Source organism: Mixophyes fleayi, chromosome 1 (assembly GCF_038048845.1).
Source record: "Mixophyes fleayi isolate aMixFle1 chromosome 1, aMixFle1.hap1, whole genome shotgun sequence".
Taxonomy (NCBI): Eukaryota; Metazoa; Chordata; class Amphibia; order Anura; family Limnodynastidae; genus Mixophyes; species Mixophyes fleayi.
In genome coordinates, this window is record NC_134402.1 from 13423489 (window position 1) to 13449347 (window position 25859).

At 40.6% G+C, this 25859-nt stretch overlaps 1 protein-coding gene across 1 annotated transcript in view; it reads right to left on the reverse strand.

The window, feature by feature from the left end:
* Positions 1–25336, reverse strand: part of LOC142142292 (vomeronasal type-2 receptor 26-like) — a 70465-nt gene extending 45129 nt beyond the window's left edge. Inside the window, exons 1-3 of the mRNA XM_075203972.1 lie at positions 25292–25336; positions 24116–24318; positions 4241–4532 (exon numbers count right to left, since the gene is read on the reverse strand). Coding sequence (XP_075060073.1) covers positions 4241–4532; positions 24116–24318; positions 25292–25336 — 540 coding nt within the window. The remainder of the gene's footprint in view (positions 1–4240; positions 4533–24115; positions 24319–25291) is intronic.
* Positions 25337–25859: the final 523 nt, after the last annotated feature.

A 25859-nucleotide genomic window follows, 5' to 3' on the forward strand; every position in this document is an offset into this window, starting at 1 on the left:
ATGTTCTAGGCTTTCTAAAAAACATTTTACTGCCGGTGCCTCATTAAATTAGCAGCTTAACAGCACAGATGATAGTGGTTAGCTTGAAACTCAAGTCATTGCAGACTGCTGGGATGTTCATTCATCGGAACTGTTTGAAGTCTCCGTTTCAAGCTGTCACTATTACCATGCAGTCATGCATGTCACCCTCGGTCTAATCATGTCGGGCTATTCCATGTCGGCATTGTCAACTTCATGATAATGAGTACCACCTCCTTTACCTAGGGTACCATGCACTATAGGAAGAAGGCAAGCCGGCAAAGGCAGTGTGATTCTCTGCGCAATGTACCTGGCACTCATGTGGATGCTACTTTGACACATTACACCTATCTAAACATTGTTGTAGATCAAGTACACCCCTTCATGACAATGGTATTGCCATATGGCTTTAGACACTTTTAGCAGGATAATGTGCCCTGTGACACTTCAAAAATTGTCCAGGAATGGTTTAAGGAACATGACAAAGAGTTCAAGTTGTTGACATGTCCTCAAAATTATCGAGATCTCAATCCTATCGAGCATCTGTGAGATGTTTTGGAAAAACAAGTCAGATCCATGGAGGCCCCACCTCGCAATTTGAAAAACTAAAGAAATCTACAGCCAGATACCACAAGACATCTTCAGAGGTCTTGTGGAGTCCGTGAATCATTTTGGCGACACGAGGGCGAGCCTACACAATATTAGGCAGGTGGTTTTAATGGTGTGGCTGATTGATGTACTCTTTGCAAAGAGTTGAAAACCGTCTGCAACCTGTTCTTTTGGGAAAATTAATCATCCATTAGTGATAACAATATAGGAATGGAGTGAGATAAGATGTCCCCATTCCTAAGCCAGGAAATTACCAGTCAGAAACATGCTCTGATTCTCAAAATCTGCTCAATATATACTTCTTGAGGACTGCTGTACCCCACCCATATCAATCGCTATAAGGGAAAAATCCTTACTGTGTTTTACTCCAAATTTGGTGTGTGTTAGTCCAGCAGTCACCATTGGTTCTGTGTAAAGGTCCAAATCACAGAACCAAAAATGTAGATCTAGCCCCCTCTTCAAGTTTGAAGTAAGGTGGTAACTACCAGAGGTGCAGGGGGTGAAGCTGATATGGTCCCACAGCTGAGGAAATTAATCTTCCCTGTCATGGCCCCATATGCATATGTGAGTTTTTCACTATTGATCAGTAAATGGGGCCCTTGCAAAAATTAGCTATGGCAAACAAATGTCTAGTTCCACCACTTCATTTACATATTGTACAGTCTACATATACACAAATATAATTTTCATAGTCTGTTTTTACAACATAATTTGATGCTCATTATGTGTCACTCTCTCACTTTTTTAAACTATTATTTTATTGTAATTTACCTTTGCTGTTTAGGTTTTATGTTTGGTTCATGGAAATATGTGTGTTTTTAATAAATTATTATGAGAATAAGCAAATTATATACTATACTCGAAACTCTGACATTTCAATTATACATCATTCTAAATATTTGTTTACACTATGTCATGCACTGTTCTACAGTTCTAGTTTTTGCGTGTTTTCAATATGGCTGGCGACCTAATAGCACAAAAATTTGTTATTTTTGTGCTGGTGTTGATTGTAGCATCCCAATTGATTTTTTTTGTTTTTTCCTTTTTGTATATATTCTGGGCCTGTTGTGAAGCCTCTTTTGCTCCATAAAAGGGGAAATGAGCAAATAGATTCCTTGTGCTGCTCTGTCACAATGACATTTAATCTATTACTTATGGAAATAATGTTTAACTGTAGAAAGAATGTAATTGACTAACTCTGTAGCCCTATTGGTTTAAAGAATGCTCCTTTTGGTGGCATTATTAAGTATATTTTGGTATACCAAATCAGCTACATTACAGAAAAACTATTTCTGAGTGATTTATAATTGTCTACTGTGACCGGATCACTATTAAATAACTTTTGTTATAAATTTATTTAAAGCGAATAGCACTGGGAGCTTATTTATATAATTGCACATGCACTTATTTTTGATATTGTGTATATTGTGAGATAGGAAATTGGTATTTAAAGCAAACACCTTATTTCTGATGTATATCTGATACAGTAATTCTTGGGTTTGAAAGCCTTTTGCATATCTTGGTGCAAGGAAATGCTTTTGCATGTAACCTTGCTAGAGGGAATGCATTCATGTCTGAGGTAAATGTTTGATTTCTGATAAGCATTTGTAAGTCTGTTGTGTAGTCTAGAGGATGTCCTCATTAAGGCTAATTAAGTATATTCAATGTGAGTGACCAACACTTGAATGCACAACAGGGGGCCATTACTTGAATGCAGGTCGTGTTAGATAGACAGGAACTCTAAACAATGGAGAGAGAACATCTGAAGAAATCAGGGGGTTGTGGAAGTTCAATCATTAGATACTAAATTAGTTTACATCCTGAGATTTGAGGGAATATTCTAGATGGGTTGGAGCCAGCTAGGTCCAAGGAGCTAGGAGTTATGTTAGAACTGTATAAAAGGTGAACTGTTTGAGCATGTAATGTATCATGATGATCCATCTGACCTGACCACTGATACCTTAAATGAGTGGAACTGTCCTTGTCAGGACACTTGAGCAATAAACATCACTCTGCTTCAAAGACCTGCTTGACAACCTCTTCAATATATCTGTAATCCTGTGACCTGCAGATTAGACCCTAAATCTTATTCGTACTCTGGCTGTCTGAGGTTTGGACCCAAGCTTTTCCAGTACCACCGCTCTGCCTGTTACCCATGCAGCCCTGGTCAGTGTGATAGGCCAGGGGGGATCCATCCATAGCAACCCTGATCTATAGTGAGAGGTCAGGAGTACCTACCTAGGTACACGAGCAATGAGGTACACTAGCTGCTTCAGTTACTGAGAAGGAACGTGGTTCTGAGTGCCATAAAGGAGCTCAGTGGTGGCAGCAGGCCCCTTCCACTGCGACAGGAGGGGCATATTCGGAATAACGAAAGAGCACAGTGGCAAATTAAGCCCAGCCGGTTCCCAGCAACAACAAACAGGGTGGCATAGGCAGTCCATCCTGTCACATCTACATATAGGGCCCAATGATTTATATTCTTTTATTAGTTCCTACAAACCAATCTCTAATTCTCCAGTCATCCCCATCACCTCTGCTAGAGTTGACTGAATGTCACAGTTGATTTCACACAATAGATCATACCTGCCTACTTGTAGTTCCTCCAGAGGTCAGGTGGCAAGTGTGGGAGGGGGCATAGTGATGCCATTGTGTCACCGTAGTGCGATTAGCTGAATTTGCACTGTGGGGGTGGGGTTAAATGATGCGATTTGCATCAGTGATTTAGACAATGCTTTTGACAGATTTCCTCATTCTGTGCAGGGCTTTGGGAGTATTAGCATCTTAGTTCCAGCTGGCAAAAGTGGCAAGGTTCTTTGAGGAGGTTGGGTAAGTAGTCTTCATGGAGTTCTGCTTTTATGTGAACATCCGTACCAGGTGCTGGCTTCACCTCTAAAAAATTAATCTTTATGTTGCTCAAATGGTCTAAAATGCAACTGTAAGTGAAGTCCATTATACTTAATAAAACAGCAAGTTTAACTAATGCATGTGCTTATAAACTGCTTTACTTGCAATATTGGTATAATGCTAAATCTACAGCTACCCAAGCTGCTTTAGTAATCCTAAATAAGATATAAATAAGTTCATTTTCTATTTTCCATTAAAATATTTTCTTCCCTCTTACTCTACAGCTAGCACCATGTCAGAACATCAGGACAGATGCTAAGAAAAAAATAAGTCAAAGTATCACAAACATGCTTTATGGGTTTTTGTAGACTTGCAGGGACTAAAATAATATTCAAACAATCTGAAACATAAACAAAAACACAGCAGCAATAATCTCTCACACTTTCCTCTGTCTTCTCATTGATTTGGTTCTAGAAGAAAACAAGCAAAAACATTTATGTTACTATGACATCCAGCCCACTACATGATTGATAAAGACTCTGCTTCTCCACCTTCTCTCTGCATATAAATGGCAAGTAGCTCTGTGTAAAACATGTATAGTGATATTGGAATCCATGCTTTCCTGTTGGTAAATCCAAAATTGATTTAGTAATTCTAGATGTGGTCTTAAACATAATTTGGGTTCATTGAACCAACCATATTAATACAAATGTTAAACTTGACTATATCTATATACTCATATCTAAAGAAGATTGATGGCACTTACCTGAGCATAGCCATATACATTCAGCAATTGTGCCATTGGAATGGTGGTGAAAGAGTTGAGGTCTCCAATAAATCCAACTACTTTACCATGTTCTATACACTTGTAATTAGGAATTAACTGTCTGTGTCCAGACAATATCTGTAAAACATCTTCCACAGCTTTACTCTCACTTCCACATGAATCATACAAGTGATAACCCAGAGTAATATTGGGCAGCACATTTGGATCCTTGTTAATCTGATTAATTGCAAAGATAAAAGCCCTGACATGTCTGTATTCTCTACGTTGTACTCTGTGTATAAAATAGATTATTGTAAAGTTATTATTATTATTATTATTATTATTATTTCTATCTTTTAATAAATTGTTTATTTTGACAAATGTCAATATTTTATTTCTTAAATTATGTATAGAAAAAATATTCAAAGCATTATTTGGAACTGAAAATTTCACATTTAAGCCACATGTCACATAACTACTTAATATCTGGATTGGAATGCTGGGCAATACCAACCCCTACACATTCCTGTGTAAGAGTTAATGGAGTCAGAAAGACACCACATGTGATAGCACACTATAACCTATTAACACGCAATATTGAAATATCAGCAGCCAGGCAGCACCCAGGAGATGCATGTATCCTGATAGGTCATATGTTGTTAGGCAAATGAGAGACTGAAGTCTTGTGTCCTCTCCTGTTACTATACTTTATTGTCAGCCCTGAATAGGGAAATATGTGACTAAAGACAACACAATGTAAGAACTGTTAAAACTATTGTTTAATTGATTAGGTAGAGTGGAGGTTAGTTTAATAAAGAGGGAGTGTGTAGTGTTAAGAACAGGGGGCCTGATTCATTAAGGATCTTAAATGAAGAGGTATCTTATTTCAGTCTCCTGGACAAAACCATGTTACAATGCAAGGGGTGCAAACTAGTTTTCTGTTTTGCACATAAGTTAAATACTGACTGTTTTTTCATGTAGCACACAAATACTTGATAGCTTATTTGTACAATGAAATCTAATGTTGATATTTGTGTGCTACATGATAAAACAGTCAGTATTTAACTTATGTGCAAAACAGAAAACTAGTTTGCACCCCTTGCATTGTAACATGGTTTTGTCCAGGAGACTGAAATAAGATACCTCTTCATTTAAGATCCTTAATGAATCAGGCCCACGGTTCCCTTCTATGTTAAAGTCTAACCAACTGAAGAATCAAAATTTTTAGGGCCCTGTTGCCCACATTTGTTAGGACAATTAGTTAGGCATGAGGAGGTGGAGAAAACACAACATATTATTTCATGGAGGTCATTTATAACATTGGGAAGCCATTAATTATAAGAGCCAGTCTCAGGCTAGAATATGTGGAGTTGGTTACATTTAACAGAGAATAACTGTTCTAAAGGAACAAGCAACACCAATGAAAATGAAGGGGATCTTTACAGCCACATGGCAACCTTAGAATTGATTTAAATTATCATGATGACCTGAAAGCCATAGATGTAAATAAATCATGTGCTTTGTGCCAATATTCCATAATCACCAGAATCCAGGTGCATAATCCACTTAGCGGTTGATGTGTTTCTTTCTTAATATTCTTACACCTACTAAAAGCTATCTTACTACTATAAATAATAAAACAGGACACTTGTTTGGAGAAATGAAAGGTCAGAAATTTAAGCCATGAACCTGACAACTAGTGTCACAGTTAACTGATGTCTTATATATGTACAGAGGCATTAATGTCATTCCTATGAAACTTTTTCAAACTGTCATAGTTATTCTGGTTACTATTAAAATATTGAAAATGATGAAAATACATAAATCAATGCTGAGTAAAGTTAGTGCAATATTGTGGGATGAATTGTTTCCATGTTTAATATACTAAAACAACAGGCCTTTGACCTTTCTTGTAATGATCATAGTCACATTCCTCAGGTGTTAGATACAATGTACTTACCCAATACAATACATGATCCTGTCAGTAATTTGTAATTGTAGTATATTCACCCAGCCATTGACAGTGAATATTCCACCTATAATTATATCTCCTTCCTGGGAATATTTATATTCAAATATATATTTATTGAATGTAGAAAGATGACATCCAGGTTCTGGGATCTGTGTCTCAGATCTGCAGAGTACAATGCTCAGAACGCACAACCAGAACATTTGGTTTAAAAAATGTAATACAATGTTAACTGTTTGAAAACATTTGTTGACTGTCTTCTTTTTTTTACATTTCCTCAGGGACAACTCCATAAACCTAGTGAAATATTAAAGACTCAGGTAAAGCCCAGTGAGACAGTTAAAGGTTGATATACATACAGTCATTGCCAAAAGTTTTGAGAATGACACAAATATTGGTTTTCACAAAGTTTGCTGCTTCCGTGTTTTTAAACCCTTTTTGTCAGACGTTGCTATAGTATACTGAAGTAAAATTACAAACATTTCATAAGCGTGAATGGCTTTTTTTGACAACTACATTAAGTTTATGCAAAGAGTAAATATTTGCAGTGTTGAGCCTTTGTTTTTGAAGACCTCTCCAATTCACCCTGGCATGCTGTCAATCAAATGCCATAAGGCAAAAGTGATAACTAAGTGACTCAGGGATCAAACGATACAAGGATTGGCCTGCTGAGAACTGGGGTAACGTAATTTTCTCTGTTGATGCCCCTTTCAGAATGTTTGGGGCATCTGGAAAAATGCTTGTCTGGAGAAGGAAAGGTGAGCGCTACCATAGGTCCTGTGTCATGCCAACAGTAAAGCATCCGGAGACCTTTCATGTGTGATGTGTCTTCTCAGCCAAGGGAGTGGCCTCACTCACAATTTTGCCTATGAACACAGCCATGAATAAAAAATGGTACCAAAACATCCTCCAAAAGCATCTACTCCCAACCATCCAAAAACAGTTTGGTGACAAATAATGCCTTTTCCAGCATGATGGAGCCCCTTGCCAGAAGGCAAAAGTGCTAACTAAGTGGCTCGGGATCAAAACATCGAAATTCTGGGTCCATGGCCAGGAAACTCTCCAGACCTTAATCCCATTGAGAACTTGTGGTCAAGAGCCGGGTGGCCAAACAAAAACCCACAAATTCTGACATACTCCAAGCATTGATCAGGCAAGAATGGGCTGCCATCAGTCAGTATGTGTCCCAGAAGTTGATTGGCAGCATGCCAGGGTAAATTGCATAGGTCTTCAAAAAGACAATTACTTAATGTAATTGTCAATAAAAGCTTTTGACACTTATGAAATGCTTGTAATTTTACTTCAGTATATCATAGCAATATATGACAAAAAGGTCTAAAAAAACTGAAGCATCAAACTTTGTGAAAACCAATACTTGTGTCATTTTATAAACTTTTGGCCATGACTATATACATTTTGATGCACTGCACATGTACAAATCTATTGTTCGTATTTAGAGTTAAACATATCTTGTACTTGCAGCCCTTTGCACCTTTAATAGCGGACTGGGAGCAATAGCATACAGGTAGATTAAACTAGAGGTGTGTGCACTCAAGTTAAGAACACTTCAGTTTAATGTATCTAGGAGTACGAAAATGTTCAGACGTAAATTTTGCACCTACCCAAGGCAAAATAAATTAAAGAAAGAAATGAAACTATGTATTTTTATAAATAGTGTTCCATCCCTGTAATTCTTAATCAGATTTGAATAATAATGTATCCACTTGCTTTTTTGTATCCATTAACTTATTTTTAACACATAGATGTGTATCACTTTAGAATCTTTTCAGAAGTGCATTTATGTATTGCACATGTAGTCTGATAAACAACCAGTAGACCTTCCCAAAATCAAATTCAGTCCCCTGTCTTAATAAATACGTCCCTGTCTCTTATCTATGATTAACATTGTAACCACACAGTAATGGGGTCTGTCTTCATCTGGATGGAAATATTCAACTATCTTCTTTCTTCACACAATATAGTCTAAGGGTAAATTAAAACACCAAGACGAAGGTGAGAACTTTACTTGATTTCCCACCACTTCTCATGAATCTAATCAGTTGAAACTCTCAACCAGCTACAGGGCAGCAAAAGTGTTGGCTATATAGTCCTGTCATGGCAGCTATTATATTATGATTGTCTTTTTTTATTTCTCTGGACAATGATTGGTCTTATTACACAGGGGTGTCTATTATTCCCCAATGGATAATATAAGCAAGTGAGGGTAAGTTCCATGTAAGTGTACTACGTAATACAGTGGGTACAGTGAATAAGATTCGCCCTGTGGTTGGACTTGAACCATATGACTTTTTATTTAAAGCTATATGTATCTTTCAATTTCTGATGGATAGATGCACAAAATGAGAGTATTATGTTTATATTTATTAGCATTTGTTTGCTAAATATGCAGGGATCCCACTGTGTGTTAAACAAGTGAAAAATAAAAACAAGTAACATAAAAATAAAATACTTAAAAAAAGGACAATACAGTAAAGTAAAAGTACTTCTTACATTTACATAATAATAATTACTTACTGAATGGAATGGGAGATAAAACTACAGGAATAGAGGTTAAGGTAAAAAAATGTTAGTGTCAGCTTATTACAATGCATTTTACTTATGTTTTGCAAGATAAACAGATAACCCACCATCAAGCTTAGTTTAACTACATATATCAAAACGTACAAACAATCTGGACTCATAGTAACTGATCAGACATTTGTTTCTGTTAGTCTGTCATGTGCTACATGGTTTATGACATTCTTTGCTAAGGGCTACAACAAACGTGTGCTGTACGTATTATCCTTTATTCATATAGCACCAACATATTACACCCTGCTGTACAATAATAAAAAATGTTTATATATTCACAGCCAGTCCTGAACCAGTGGAATTTACAATCTAATATCTCAGCCAGAAACAAACTAGGCAGAAGCCAAACCTAACCATGGAAGTAAAGGACACAAACACGGGAGAAAATGTAAACTACACACAGATTGTGCCCTGATCAGATTTCGACACAGGGACCCAGCAATAAAAGGCGGCAGCACTAATCATTGTGCTACTAAATTGTAGGAAAATGGAAAATATCAGATTACTGGAAAGAAAGAAATGTGAGCACAATCTCCTAGCATAGGATTTTGCTTCTCTGAATTTAAACGTTGTATAACTAATGTTGGCTCCCATAAAAATAAAGCATTGTTATTATACCTAAAAGGTATAGGAAATTATATAGTGAAACAGAGAACGTGTAACAGCAGATGTTCAGAAAGGAATAAATCACAGTAATATAAGGACTAAAACTGCTTTATTCTAAGTATGAGAAACACTGTAAATTAGGATTAAGCATCTGTCATCCGACAAATGACAATATTCAGCAAATGTTCATAAAAAATCAAAATAAAAAGGGTTATGTACAAATGAGAGACAATGACTTTCTGTTTGGTATAAGATGACAGAATGATATATGAATGTTATGAATTAACTGTGTCTGCTTGAAATGTCTTCTAGTGTACTCACAGTATGCAGGTTACTTTAGAGAAAATATTCCACCTCTCTGAAAAAGTTCTTGAATGTTGTATGGATATGTCTTCAATAATGACATCTTCTTCCTGAGCAGGTATTTCTAGTGTATATTTCTTCATTACCAGGTGACATCAAGGTCCTGAGTTCTGTGTCTCAGATCTGCAGAGTGTTACACACCGGACCAACAGCCAAAACAAATATATAAAAGATCAGACGCATTGTTACAGAAACTCAGGTGCAAGTGAAAGTATTTGTCCTCTCTTTTCAAACTCTGACGGCTGCACAAGAGTGTTAGGGAATATTCAGAACTTAAGAGAGGAGAGATTGAGAGCTTTATATTCATTGTAAATCCCTCTTTCATCATAGACTAATAAATATAGTATCGTGTAAATAGAACAATGTGATGGTTCAAAATAAATGTAAATTATGAAAGCAACAGAATCAACCCAAGGGGCCACTATACATAGAAGTTGGTTTATGGTTTTTCATAGTACTTTATCCTGGTGCTGTACTTAACCTGATACCAATGATATTGACCACTTATATTCTGGGCCAAAAATATGTATTTTATTAGAGTCATTAGTTTTCAAAGCAAAGTCAGGGAACAAAGGACATATCCAAGGATAAAATGTATCCTCTCCAGTCCCCAAATACGGTAAAAATACTGGGGTGAAAGATCACATTGTTAAAGTAAACATATTTGTCTGCATTAATAGAACCTCCTCTTATGCCAAGCAGAATCTAATACCACCCGGTGGGAAGGGAAAAGGTGGTCCTGAGAAGTAGGCAACTCAGAAGAAAAAACTATAGTGGCAAAGGCTGAAAGAAAGTCGACATTTTAGAAGATTCATCTAAGATATTAAACCAGTTAGGTGAATGTAAGCCATAAGGATGAGTGTACACTGAGCAGACAAGCCATTATTTTGTCTACGGAAGTCAGTGGGAGAACAAAAAAGAACATAGATGGTTCAGAGAAAAAGTAGTAAATTGTTAATTAAGATACATGGAACCTTTAATCCAGCATATAGATTTGTTTAGAGAAAAAATAAGACAATGATCATCAACAACTCCAAAACTTGCACCCAGTTTATGCAGGTGCACAATGTATGCCTTTTAGCTAATTGTAAGATGCATGTCATTCCCAATACAGTAAGATGCATATCATAGCGACATGCTTGGGTCTGCATACACTCATTGTACTACAGTTCTTAATGTGATCCACCTCTCCAAGCGTAAAGTTCAAGAACCGTTAAACTCTACCTGCAACTCTCAATACAGACGTATGTTATGTGCATGCGCAATTCAACCAACTTTGCACCAAAACGCATCCTTACATTGCACAAACGCACTTGCATGCAACTCTAAATCATACCCAAACGTTGATAGTTGTAAGGTCATTGGAGACTATAAATTAGTTTAAATTAATGTACGCAATGTGAATGTTAATGCTGAAACAAAACGCAGCTTACAATTACATGATTTTATAAAAATTATATCTTTTTAATTACAATTGCATCTCTTGGAGTAATCCAAAAACCAAAGAACTAACCTGCTTTGAAAAAAATCAAAACACTATAATGTGTAAGGATCAAAACCAAAACATGGATTCTGGTGCACATCTCTGCAGATTTTTTTCTTCTTTAACTCTCTTTTCAGCCAAATGTAAATTAAAGTGTTTTGGAGTAAAACAAAATAAAAATCTTGTGTTAAGCTCTCATAGCTGGATGTTATGTAACACTGCACTGCATGTACATGTCTTTTATATGACAGCCATCTTTTCAGCATGGGTCTGGAATGGACTCTGTGAGGGCAGGCACACTGGTGCCCCTTTCCATAGAGACATCAGCTAAAGGATTTCCTGTTATAATGGAAATCAGTCCATTCTGAGGGCATTCTTTCATTATTAATTGTGTGTTTTGTTTCATGCCCCCTCCATAATGTTGTATTCCTAAGTTGGGGCTTTATCAGACCTCTGTCTATTGTATACCCCAGATATTTCACATCCTCAATTACCAAATAACACAACACCGCTTGTTCCCTGGGCAGATGAGTTTGCCAAGCTGGACTGTGAATGACTACATCTTCAATGTATGCCGCAGCATAGTGTCTATGGAGCCTCAGTATCTTTTCCATCATTCACTGAATTGTGGCAGGTTCCGCATGTAACCCAAATGGTAACTTCTTATTTTGGAAGAGACTCTCCAGGGCAGAAAAAGCTGTCTTCTCTTTGGTTCTGTCTGTCAACGGTAACTGTCAGTACCCTTTGGTTAGGTCTAGAGTGGTTAAATACCGTGCTGTACCCAATTTTTCAATCAGTTCGCCCAACCGAGGCATTGGGTATGCATCAAACTTAGACAACTTATTTAGTTTACGAAAGTCATTGCAGAAGCGTAAACTCCTGTCCGGCTTCGGAATGTGTACAATAGGACTTGACCACTCACTATGTGACTCTTCACTTACATCCAATTCTAAAAAAATGTAAATTTCTTTAGACACTAACTCCCATTGGGCCTCTGGTATTCTATAGGGTTTCAGATTAATCTTAGTCCCCTGCTCAGTGACTATGGGCCTGATTCATTACTGATCTTATCTTGTGCAAAAGTTGAGATGAGTATTTTAGGAACAAACAGGGAGATAAGAAATTCACAATTCAACAATAAACTCCAAAAACATACTAGTAGGTTAATTGACTGTTAACAAAATGACCATAGTCTGTGTGTGTGTGTGTGTGTGTCTGTGTGTGTTTGGGAATTTAGACTGTAAGCCCCAATTGGGCAGGGACTGATGTGAGTGAGTTCTCTGTACAGCACTGCGGAATTAGTGGCGCTATATAAATAAATGGTGATGATGATGATGAATGAGCGAAAAGTTCAAAAACACACATATTAAGTCTTTTATGCAACGGATTTTCCTTCTTATCTCCCTTTTCTGGGCATGCACAGAGAAGATTTTCGTAAGATCCGCAAAAAACGGCAGATAAGATCAGTAATGAATCAGTCCCTATATCATGTTTAATGATTGTTGTTTTACCAGGTACATCCATAAATAAGTTCCTGTTTATTATGAGAAACTCTTTAGCCTCACGCTGTTGGGCAACTGAGAGGGTGTTAGCTGCTACCAGAACCAGAGGTATAGCAGTTGCCATGTGTTATGTGCGTATCGTCGCTAACCAATAACGATTGTCGAACCTCGATTTGTGTTTCTAAAGCACAAAGATTTATTCGCAATAAGTGGAATAATATGCTCAAGCGAAGTAATAGTAAATACAGCCGTTACTTATCGCAGGCGCTCTGGATCCAGTGCAGTCATTCAATCCTGAAGTCTGGGGACAAGATGTCTGCACTCTGGATCACAAGCTGCTGCTTATATACACAATCAAATACAGTAATACAATGAAGATGGTATAGCTTGCATCTATTGGTCCGGGTCTCAGGAATGTCCAAGGGGTCGTCAATCATTGGCTGGTTCATCCTAAGGAATCCAAAGGAGGGGGTCATCTCTGCAGGGGGTATGCTCTGCTCTTCCCGCCCGGATTCCTTAGTCTTAAGTAGTTCATAATTCCCTATCATTCATAACTTGCGTATGCACTCTGCGATTCCCTCGCAGAGTGAACCAAACAGTAGGATATGTAATAAGGTTCATTATGATACCACTCATGATGTTATTCCTTTAACCCATTCCGTGTATTTCACTAATATGCATGTAACTCTGATATGACATATAAATACTACTATATTTCGACATAACTGACTATGTGTTGCAACTACCATTAATGTGTACTATTTTATAAGTATGCGTGTTTGTGCGAATGTATGGTAAAAGACCGATTACTGTTGCTGTAACGTGTAGTGGATGCGTACGCCCTTTCACGCCGTAGCGTGCCCTTGTACGTCATAGCGTACCGTACGCATCTTTTCAGACAAAGACAACCAAGTTTGCTAGACTTTAATTGAAATGACTTTATCCAATTTACTGACTTCGACAGTTCCACCCTTTGATAGTGTAATAAACTATCACCCAATCACCGTTTCAAGTTCAGGATTGTACAATACTTCTCCACAGACCATGATCTCGGTATCTGGTACCACCCTTTCACTCTCTTTCTCAGTGTTACTCTTATGAGACCGTTTTCCACACTTCAACACAGTAGGAACACATTTGACAACTAAACCAATTGCTAAGATGACATCCAGTATAAGGAGAAGGAGCTTACCTACACTCGCAATCAGTTCCTGTACCCACTCCCCCAGACCGGAGAACCATTTTGCTGGGTTCAACCATGAGAACCAACCCGCCACCTTTTCCCCGACCTCATATAACGAAGAATTATGGCTCTTTCGAAATTCCCATTTCAGCTGCAAAATTTCATCCATCTTCCGGTCTATAACCTCTTTAGGGTCTTCCGTATTATTAGTAATGTACGTGCAACATTTGACACAGAACTGGGTGGCCAGTGTCACACAGTACCCACCAGTAATAGAGGTGAGATAATTTAGTACCAGTCTATGTTGCACCAACTCCTTCTTGTACGCTTGTAGCTCCCTTCCAGTATACCTGAAAGTGTCATCATACATCTCGGTGATATTATCTATTAATTTAGCTAGGTCTTGGATATATTTAAAGTTTAATGTTCCCCGAGCGGTCCTGGTGAGATCTAGAGCAACCATAACTTGGAAACCAGCAGTTTCGCTAATCAATTTTGTAGCTATGGGTTCCTCACCAGGAATCATATTTCTCTTGCCACGGTGTTCATACTGTGTGTGTATGTATGGTGGTGATGTAGTCTTGTGAATATCTACCATTTCTTCATGAGTAATAGTCATGATTTCAGGAACCAGTTTAGCTAAGAAACACAAGCCCTTGGAATTCGGAGTCACCCAGGAATAAGCTTTTCTTCCACAAACAAAATACACATCCTCAGGGAGAACATAAGGGACGGTATGCCCATAAATTATGTCACACAGAGTTTTGCTAAAACTACCCATGCCTAGTGTCTCCATCTGCTCTAGACATGTGTCGGCATTAATGACATTTTCACATTTATCTGTAGAGACTTTTCCAATAGATACCTTCTTATGTTTGGTTATACGCCCTAACTTGTGACTTCCATCAGCATTCCTGCCTAGTAGTGACCTTGTGAGTCTCTCTCTAAAATGAGTGTGGCGAGCCATTGTCTGATCTGATAGGTCAGCCTCCCAATTCTCCAGGCGCTTTGCATGAGATATGTTTAGGCACAGCAAAGATCTGCCTATGGAGTATTGTCGAAGCGTCAGACTAGGGGACCTAGTGTTATTGTACCTCCCTTCTATGGGCCTCCCACCCCTTAATTCGAGTACTTCGGATATGTTTAAAGGGAATGGCACTAGTCCTATGTTATGCTGCCCTTGAGGCACATGAGAGCACACCCAACACTCGGTTTGGTTTAGTACCTTACCCACCAGGGAGTGATAATCCTCCAAAGGATGCCCGCCTATATTCAGAGTACTGGGGGACTGGCATCGTTGGATGCATCTCTCTTCAACTAGGGAGTTGCAGAACTTGCAGATACAATACTCATCAGACAATAGCCCCTCACACTGCCTCCGAGTTCCTGAGCTAGCAGACCTTTTCATAACCCCTGGACCAAGTTTGATAATGGGCTGCTCAGGATATCCTATTAACTTTTCTTCGGCCTCCATTTCATCCGTATCACTCCCAGAACTCTCCTCCGTCCTCCATTCTCCTTCACAAAAATAGAATGTCCTAGAAAAAGTAAAAACAAGGAAAATCCTGGAACAAAAGAAAAACAAAAACTGCCACTCCATCGCTGGAAAGATAGTTCTGAGGCAACGTCTCTGGTTCAGGTGTCTCAACTGCAGGCTTTAGGTCTCCCGGAACAGGTTCACAAGTGACAGTTCTATGTCGTCGGTCTGAGTCTTGTCTTGCACTTTCTCCGGATTATGGACTCTCCTGCAGTGGGTGGAATGGACCCAAGTGTCTCTCTCTGCAACCTTCAGTGATGTAGTACTGGTCAGCAGCACTTGGTACGGGCCTTCCCAATGGTCTGTTAAACAACCTGAACGGAAGAAATTGCGGATCATAACATAGTCTCCAGGTTCAACATCATGACAGTTCGTTTCTGGCATACCAGGTGACAGCATTTTTAGTTTTTGTTGTTGTTGTTTCAGCTGTCTACTCATTCTTATAAGATATTGTACAGTCACTTCATTATTACACTTTAAGTCGTCTTGTGGACTCACGATCAAATGAGGTTGTCGTCCGAACAGTATCTCAAAGGGGGACAGATTAAGAGGAGGTCTAGGAGTGGTTCGAATGCTGTGGAGGACCAACGGCAAAGCCTCAGGCCATGCCAACCCAGTTTCAGCCATTATCTTACCTAGTTTGTTCTTGATAGTACCGTTTACTCTCTCCACCTTACCACTGGCTTGTGGTCGGTAAGGGGTGTGAAGTCTGCTACTGATTCGCATGAGTTTACACATATTTTGGAAGACATCACCAGTAAAATGGGTACCCCTATCACTTTCAATGATTCTAGGGATACCGAACCTACACACAAAGTCTTGTACGATTTTCTTTGCAGTGAACACAGCAGTATTAGTGGCTGCCGGATATGCTTCTACCCAACCGGAAAACACATCAATACACACTAACACATACTTTAGATTCCTGCACGGTGGTAATTGGATATAGTCAATTTGTATTACCTGAAAAGGTCCGTCTGTAGGAGGGATGTGGGATGGCTCAGTTGGAATAGTTTTCCCAACATTTTTCCTCAAACAAATAAGACATGACATTGCTTTCTTACCAGCCTGAGAGGAAAATCCGGGAGCACACCAGTATGCTCTCACCAGTTTGCGCATACCTTCTTTACCCAGGTGAGTCAGGCCGTGTGCTGCTTCAGCCAGGCTTGGATAGTATGTTCGGGGAGCTACAGGCTTACCTTGTCCATCCCTCCAGAGTCCTGAGGACTCTTGACCACATCCCTTCGCCTTCCAGACCGCCTTTTCCTGCAGGGAACACAAATCTTGCATTTCAATTAATTTCTGCATGTCTAATGTCTGAAAAACCATCATAGTCTCGGTCGATACAGTCATAGGTTGCCCTGCTGCCCATTTAGCAGCTTCGTCTGCCCTGTTGTTGCCCAATGACACTGGGTCTTCTTCAAAGGTATGGGCTTTGCACTTTATGACGGCTACTGTTCTGGGTAACTGTATCGCTGTCAGAAGTCCTTTTATGTGTTGTGAGTGTGCCACTGGTGTACCTGCTGCTGTCGTAAAGTTTCTAAGACGCCAAAGGGCCCCAAAATCGTGCACTACCCCGAAGGCGTACCTAGAGTCAGTATATATATTGGCTGATTTACCCTCTGCCAGTTCACACGCTCTTTTTAGTGCTACTAGTTCCGCCACCTGGGCTGAGTGAGGTGGACCAAGGGGTTCAGCTTCTACCACATCCTGATCGTCTACAACAGCGTAACCAGTACATAGCTCTCCTGTCTCTGTCTGTCTATGGCAACTTCCGTCTGTATAAAACGTAAAATCTACATTTTCTAAGGGGGTGTCACGTATGTCGGGCCTTGCAGTAAAGGTCTGATTCAGGTGTTCCATACAGTCATGCGTGTCAGTATTCTTGCCTAACTCATCATCAACCAGGGTCTCCTCACCTCCCACCCTTTGTGTCTCTTGAGACACATACGGAAGGTATGTAGCTGGATTTAGGGTGCTACATCGTTTGATGGTGATGTTTGAGGGTGCCATCTGGGCTAGTTCCCACTTTGTGAATCTAGCTGAAGAAACATGTCTGGTTTGGGCTGAATTTAACAGAGCTGATACAGCATGGGGTGTATAGATGGTTGAATTATGTCCTAATACTACATCCTCGCTCTTACTTACTAGAAGGGCCGTTGCTGCTACACTTCTGAGACATGTTAGGAGTGACCTTGACACATTGTCTAATTGTGCACTGTAGTATGCTACCGGTCTGCTAGCGTCACCATGTTTCTGTGCGAGGACACCTGCTGCACAGCCATCAGCTTTTGTACAAAATAGCTCAAAAGGCTTTTCATAATCAGGTATTCCCAATGCAGGTGCTCTTGTCAGACTATCTTTAAGGTTAAAGGACGCTTGCTCTGACTCTTCTGTGTGTACGACACGTTCTGGTTTTGAGGAAGAGACTAGCTCCTGCAATGGTAATGCCAGAATAGAAAAACCTGGGATCCATGACCTACAGTATCCACACATCCCCAAGAAAGTACGAATCTGCTTCTGGCTCTGTGGCAGGGTCATGTGTTGTATGGCCTCAATTCTGTCGGTTGTCAGGTGTCTTAGCCCCTTAGTGAGCCAGTGTCCTAAGTATTTGACCTTAGTCTGACATGGCTGTAATTTATCCTTTGCCACCTTGTGCCCTGTTTGTGAAAGATGAAGCAACAACAATTTAGTATCATGTAAACATGACATAAAAGAATCAGAGCACAACAACAAATCGTCCAGATATTGAATTAGAACAGACCCATTGTGGGGTTGAAAGGATTGCAAACAGTCATGTAAGGCTTGGGAGAAAATACTGGGGCTGTCAATGAACCCCTGGGGTAGTCTGGTCCATGTGTATTGCACTCCCCTGTAGGAGAATGCAAAAAGGTATTGGCAGTCAGGGTGAAGAGGGACTGAGAAGAAAGCAGAACATAGATCAATGACAGTAAAATGACTGGCAGACGGTGGAATCTGCATGAGGATGACAGCTGGATTCGGCACTACGGGGAATTGGCTCTCAACAACTTTGTTAATTCCCCTTAAGTCCTGGACTAATCTATAGCCCCTCCCCCCACTCTTCTTCACAGGGAAAATGGGACTATTTGCTGTACTGGCTGTACGAATTAAAATCCCTTGTTGTAACAGCCTCTCAATAACAGGATATACCCCTAGTTCCACCTCCGGTTTTAATGGATACTGTGGGATTTTTGGAGCTATCCTACCACTTTTTAGATTGACCATGACAGGGGCTACGTTTGCCATCAGTCCAGTGTCCTGTCCATCTCTGGTCCATAGGGAACCTGGTATTTCCAGCAACATCCCCTTTACTTGAGATGGACTTTGTTCTATAACAGGAGAGTGTAACATTAACCTTTGAGGGGTGTCCAATATGTCCTGTACCTCATGTGCAACCTTCTCGGGTATATCTAGGAACACACCATCTGAAGTACAGTATATGACACATCCCATTTTACATAACAAGTCTCTCCCTAGCAAGTTAGTAGGAGCCGCTGTAGCCAAGAGAAACGAATGCTTAGTATGCAGAGGCCCGATAGTAACTTCGGCGGGTTTAGTTAGAGGATAATGTAACACTTTTCCCGTCACCCCCATAGCTGGAATAGTTTTGCTGGTCACCTGTAGATTGAAAGGAGAGGTTATCACAGATCGGGCCGCCGCTGTATCTACAAGAAAAGTTTGTTTCCTGCCAGCTATGTCAACTATCATTGTTGGTTCTTCACTCTGACTCTCAGTTAACCTCACTGGCTGTAGACTACAGGTATGACCTGACCCCTAGCGCTGACTATTGATTTCCCGCACAGCATTTGCTGCCGTAATATGCGCGGGTAGATGTGAGTCTTCTAGTCTATGTGAATCCTTTCTTGGAGGATATCTATGTGACCCACCCCTATGTGTATTGAGTCTTTCTTTATTACAATCTCTCCTGTAATGTCCTTCCTCGTTACAGTTGAAACACCTGATCACTTTAGGTTTCCTGTTATATGGGTTGTATGCTGGTGGTCGTGTGTGCACCCCTTCTAGAGCCTGTATACTTACCGTCATTAACTTATCACTTTTCTCTTCCCTTTTTCTAAAAAGGTTCTTGTCATGCTCCACAGCAGACTCCCTAAGGAAGTCTACCGTGACGCCTCTCCAATTAGGTAATGTGGTTTGTACTCTCGTCTTTAAATTTTCCCTAAGGCCATCCATCAGTACCCCTACAGCTACCTCTATGTGATGTGGGTCCTCACTTATGTTGGATATCCCAGTAAATCGTGCGATCGCTGTTATAGCTCTAGCAAAGTAATCTGAGGCAGTTTCACTATCCTTTTGTTTAATGGTGAAAATCTTACTCCAATTTACCACTACTGGAAAACAGATGGCTAAGTGTTTGACAATTTGTTCTATATTCCGTTGGTTAATCTCATCAGTCAAGGTGTCATCTTCCTCCAACAAACAATCTCCAATAAATTTTTGTATGTTAGTATTAGGAGGAAGACACGCCCTCAACACTACCCGCCAATCCTTACTGGTTGGTTCGTGAGCATTACCTAAGTCTTTAACAAATTTCTGACATTTAGCTAACTCCTTTCTAGGGTCCGGGAATTCAGTCATAATGGAACGTAATTCTGATCTAGTCCAGGGACAATGCATTGTAACATTTCTTAAAGGAACTACACCATCCTTATCTGGTTTCCCATTGGGAACCGATATTGTGCGGACCGGGAACACACCCTCTGGTACACTAACTTCAGGGGACGCTACAGGATTTACAGGCCCTAGATTTAGAACACTTTCACTCCTAGTGATCACGCTACTCTCACCTATCTCACCCATTTTCTCATACTTGCGCTCAGCCTCTAGTACATTAACAGCATGGGCAATGGCCGAAATCACAGTGGGTTCATCTTCATTTTCAGATACACTTGATTGAAACTGATTTAAAACAGGGTTCGCCACGCTTCTCAATGGTTACATCCGCCTCGCGCGCGCTTTTCGCCACGCCTATTTCCGGTTTGCATTCGCTGCTCTGCCACGTGTTACCTTCCATTTGCCACAATTTTAAACAATCATTATGTCTATTTCTCTTTTTCGTTGACTTGATCAACCATATTTTATCTTTTACAGTATTTAGTACCTCTGCATTAAAACTCCCTATTGTTGGGAAAGGCCTATCACAAGCTTTGGTCATCCCGACCCACGTGTCACAATACACAGTTGCATATGCACCATATTTCTTACACATGAGAAACCTCGCTGAACCAATAGGGCCTTCCTTAGGCAGTACACTGACCATCTCTAGCGTATGCTTAGCACCCATGTTGAACAATATACCTTCTACCCGGAACACAGACACACCGCAATGCTCTGTTCCTTCCGGCCAAATGTGAAATACAGACACACCGCAGTGCTCTGTTCTTTCCACCTAATAATTTCAACTCTGTTGCTATACTCACCGCTAGAGATCTATAATGCTCGGTGAACGTATTTCCTTTAGCCGCGTTCACTCGCTTTTCTCGCCCCTGGCGAGGATCCCTAATACAGAAATATCACTGTGGGCCCCAAGGGCTATCAGCTCCTCGATACCCTGGCTCAACCACAAAAATCTGCTGAGTTCATTATCGCTGGGAGCGCAAAGTCGATACAATCAACCTGCCTTTCCAGTATAATTCCTCCTAGCTGCTTCACCAATTCGCACTAACGGTGCGACCGGATCGCACTGCCTACCAATACTAATTATTAGCAAACCTTGCGATCTATTGGTAGCGCTTTGCGAAAACCCAGTTTTCGCATTCGGTATACCTGCCCTGTATACTGTCCTTCAGTTGGGCAATCCGCCTCGTCAGACAGCAACTGAGCACCTCAACAATAAAACAGTGTATCTACGTTACAACATCACACACTATACACCTTTTCTGCGCAGAAAATCAAAAGTTCCCAACAATAGTAATAATGTCTCAGAGGCTTTCACAAGTAATTATACTATGCATGTATAATAACTATCAAAACGATTGTTTAACCACGTGGCAAGTTTACCGGAAGTTCGCGTACGCACAGCAGGAAGTACACATACGCTAAACAATGCAATACAGTTAAAACGCACAATGCCCCTAGGTTCTAGTTAGCGTGCCCTAGATAATGCAAAATGGACATTCGGTTTCGCAACACAGAGTAAAATTCAGGTTTTGAACACCATGCGTTCTTACCCGTTTATGACGCGTCTCCACCCTTTGTTGAGGAACCGAAATCCGTTGGTCTTGCGTATCATCGGCAACGAAACCTCCAAAGCTCACGAGCCCCCAATTGTTATGTGCGTATCGTCGCTAACCAATAACGATTGTCGAACCTCGATTTGTGTTTCCAAAGCACAAAGATTTATTCGCAATAAGTGGAATAATATGCTCAAGCGAAGTAATAGTAAATACAGCCGTTACTTATCGCAGGCACTCTGGATCCAGTGCAGTCATTCAATCCTGAAGTCTGGGGACAAGATGTCTGCACTCTGGATCACAAGCTGCTGCTTATATACACAATCAAATACAGTAATACAATGAAGATGGTATAGCTTGCATCTATTGGTCCGGGTCTCAGGAATGTCCAAGGGGTCGTCAATCATTGGCTGGTTCATCCTAAGGAATCCAAAGGAGGGGGTCATCTCTGCAGGGGGTATGCTCTGCTCTTCCCGCCCGGATTCCTTAGTCTTAAGTAGTTCATAATTCCCTATCATTCATAACTTGCGTATGCACTCTGTGATTCCCTCGCAGAGTGAACCAAACAGTAGGATATGTAATAAGGTTCATTATGATACCACTCATGATGTTATTCCTTTAACCCATTCCGTGTATTTCACTAATATGCATGTAACTCTGATATAACATATAAATACTACTATATTTCGACATAACTGACTATGTGTTGCAACTACCATTAATGTGTACTATTTTATAAGTATGCGTGTTTGTGCGAATGTATGGTAAAAGACCGATTACTGTTGCTGCCACGTGTAGTGGATGCGTACGCCCTTTCACGCAGTAGCGTGCCCTTGTACGTCATAGCGTACCGTACGCATCTTTTCAGACAAAGACAACCAAGTTTGCTAGACTTTAATTGAAATGACTTTATCCAATTTACTGACTTCGACACATGGAAACCAGGATGGTGGACAAAGCTACTCTGTCTTTCCAAGGTTTTATAAGGTTTACATGGTTGATCTGTTCTAGCTTTATTTTCCATGGCTGATATACCTTGTAATTAACTTCCCCCACTCTTTCCATTATTTCAAAGGGCTCTTTCCATTTAGCAAAAAATGTACTTTCTACAGTAGGCACTAAAACAAGGACTCTGTCCCCAAGAGCAAAGGTGCATACTTGGGCATTCCGGTTATACACCCTTTGTTGTGCCACTTGGGCTTGTTCTAAGTGCTCTCTTACTATCGGCACAACTGCAGATATTCATTCTTGCATCTGAGAAACATGTTCAACCACAGTTTTATAGGGACTGGGTTGCCTCTCCCATGTTTCCTTGGCGATATCCAATAAATTCCTAGGGTGTCTCCCATACAACAAATCAAAAGGTGAGGACCCTGTGGAGGACTAAAGTACCTCTCTAATGACCAGTAACAAGTAGGGTAGCAAACAGTCCCAGTTTTTCCCATCTTTATCCACTACCTTCTTTAACATATGCTTTAACGTTTTGTTAAACCTCTCTACTAAACCATCAGTCTGCAGGTGATACACAGAGGTTCTCAGTTGAGTGACCTTAAAAAAGCAGCACATCTCTTTCATTACTCTGGACATAAAAGGAGTACCCTGTTCAGTGTGGATTTCCTTAGGAATCCCAACTCTACTATAGACATGCACGAGTTCCCTAGCAATAGCCTTTGTCGATGTATTGCGTAACGGGATTGTTTCCGGCTACCTTGTAGCATAATCTAGTATCACTAGTATATATTGATGCCCCCGGACAGATGTTAGTAAAGGACCTAACAAATCTATGGCTATCCTTTCAAACGGTGCCTCAATAATGGGTAATGGGACAAGAGGACTTTTAAAGTGTAGTGTAGGAGCATAGTATTGACACTCATGGCAGGATGCACTGTAGTCAGACACATCTTTATGGACCCCTGGCCATAAAAAACTCTGTAATATCCTTTCTGATTTTTTTTTTCTACCCCTAGATGCCCTGCAGTTATGTGACCATAAGCCAGTTCTAACACCTTCCTCCTATAAGCCTTAGGTACTATTAGTTGTTCAACAATATCCTCACTCTTTTTGGACATTTGATAAAACAAACCTTGATTCATTGCCATGTGCGGATATGACAACCCACTATCGAGCTCTAGGAGTTTTCCATCAACCATTTTTACATTTTCTCTTGCCTTTAACAGAGGGGGTTCTTTTAACTGCTCTAAGGCAAACATATATTTTCATATTTCAAGTTCAGGCATACAGTCAACTGGTTCCACAACATTTCCTCCTTCACTAGGAGGTATATTATCCTGCGCTCCACTGCTGCCCTTATCAATTCCTGACTTCCAAAGCATATTTGAGCTTCCAGAAGAGGGAAAAATCTCGCCCCAGTATTGCATCAAATCCCAAACAAGGAACTAATCCAACCGTAAATACCACGGAACAATACTGTGTTTCCATGTTCACTTCAGCGGTAGCATAATATCGAGTATCTCCATGTATACAGGTTACCCCAGTACTTTCCCATTGATGTTTCAAGAGGCTCACCAACTCTGCTTTCTCAAGTGTCACCATGCTACCAGAATCTAGTACAGCCTTTACACATTTGCCTTCTATGGTAATTGTCATATGTCGGTCTGCAGTGCAGGCCAGCTGGGCAAAGAAAGACGCTCTTTGGCGTACATAAGCAGTATCACATTGCATAGATTCAGAGGTAATTGAACAATTAGCAGCAACATGGCCTAATTCACCACATCTAAAACATCTAATATATATTATCACATTTCTATCAAGTCTTACATGAGACTGGGACCTTCTTGGCATAACTGGCCAATCTCCAGGTTCCCGGCTTTCAGTCTCTGGATGCTTCAGTTCATTCCACCGCCCAGCACCCTTCTCCCCTAGAACAGTCTTATCAGAGGTCACTGGAGATTGTCATAGCGAAACTAGGGGCCAGTGGGGTATACCCATCATTTTCTCAGCTGCCAGATACCTCTTGACCATCTCCATAAGCTGGTCTGCTGTTTTGGGGTCCAAGTGGCTTACCCACTTGTGCAGAGCTGCAGGCAGGGAGCATAGATAGTAATCCATCACAATTCTTTCAGCAATTTGGGGGTTTGTCAAAGTCTCAGGTTTTTTGTGAGGTTGATTAGATCATGCATCTGTGAGGTTTATCCACCTGGTATCCCCAGTAATGTACTCTTTGCACCCGGACAAACATTGCAACACCCGAGTGGGTCAGAATGTCCGCCTTCAATTTATCCACCTTCAATTTATCATAATCCTTGTCATCAGCTATGGTTAGATCAAAGGATGACTTTTACATTTCCCCAGATAGGAAGGGAGCCAATAGGCCGGCCCACTGATCTTTAGGCCAATTTTACCTTTTAGCAGTTCTCTCAAAAGTTATTAAAAAGGCTTTTACGCCATCTCCCTTGGTCATCTTTTGAAGAAAATGACTAGCTTCCAGACCGGACCGCTAAGGACTGCACCACCTCTTTTAGGCATAGGCGGTCTTGGTGATGTTGTTTCTGGAAGTCCTCAAGGGCTGCCTGTTGTCGCCTCTGGGACTCCTCAAGGGTGCCTGATGTTGCCTCTGGGACTCCTCAATGGCTTGAAATCTCACCTGGGTATCTTCCTGCTGAGCAACAATAGCTGTGTCAGGTGCCATCTCCGCACTGACACTTGGTACAGGAGAAAGACGCCTGCACCTTCTCGGCAGCCGTGTCTCTTTGCCTAGCAGTGGGATACTATATCCGCTCACCTGTCAGCAGTCAGCATGTCTGACCGGCAAAATCTCCCTAACCCAATCAGGATGCACCTTATGGTATATAAAGCAGCCTCTGAAACATGTCTAGTGACAGAGTATTGGTTCACTCCTGCTCCAGCGCTTCCTGAACTTCTGATCCAGTGCTCTTGACTTGGCTTCCTGTTGCTATTCTCCTGTTTTTCATTTTGGTACCTCGCTGCCCAACTGGTTTGACTATTTGGCTTGACCTGACCTCTCTCTGGATCCTCCCGGTGTACTGCACTGTTCAGTTGGCTCTGACCTGGATTGCCTGACTACACCTGTCTACTACTGTCGCTACACCGGTGACTGTCTTAGAGAACCACGACTTTCGTACCCTCTCCAGCTAAGCCCAAACTCCCTTTTGGAGGTCACTGGTGAATACCGGGGGTACTTTAGACTCCGT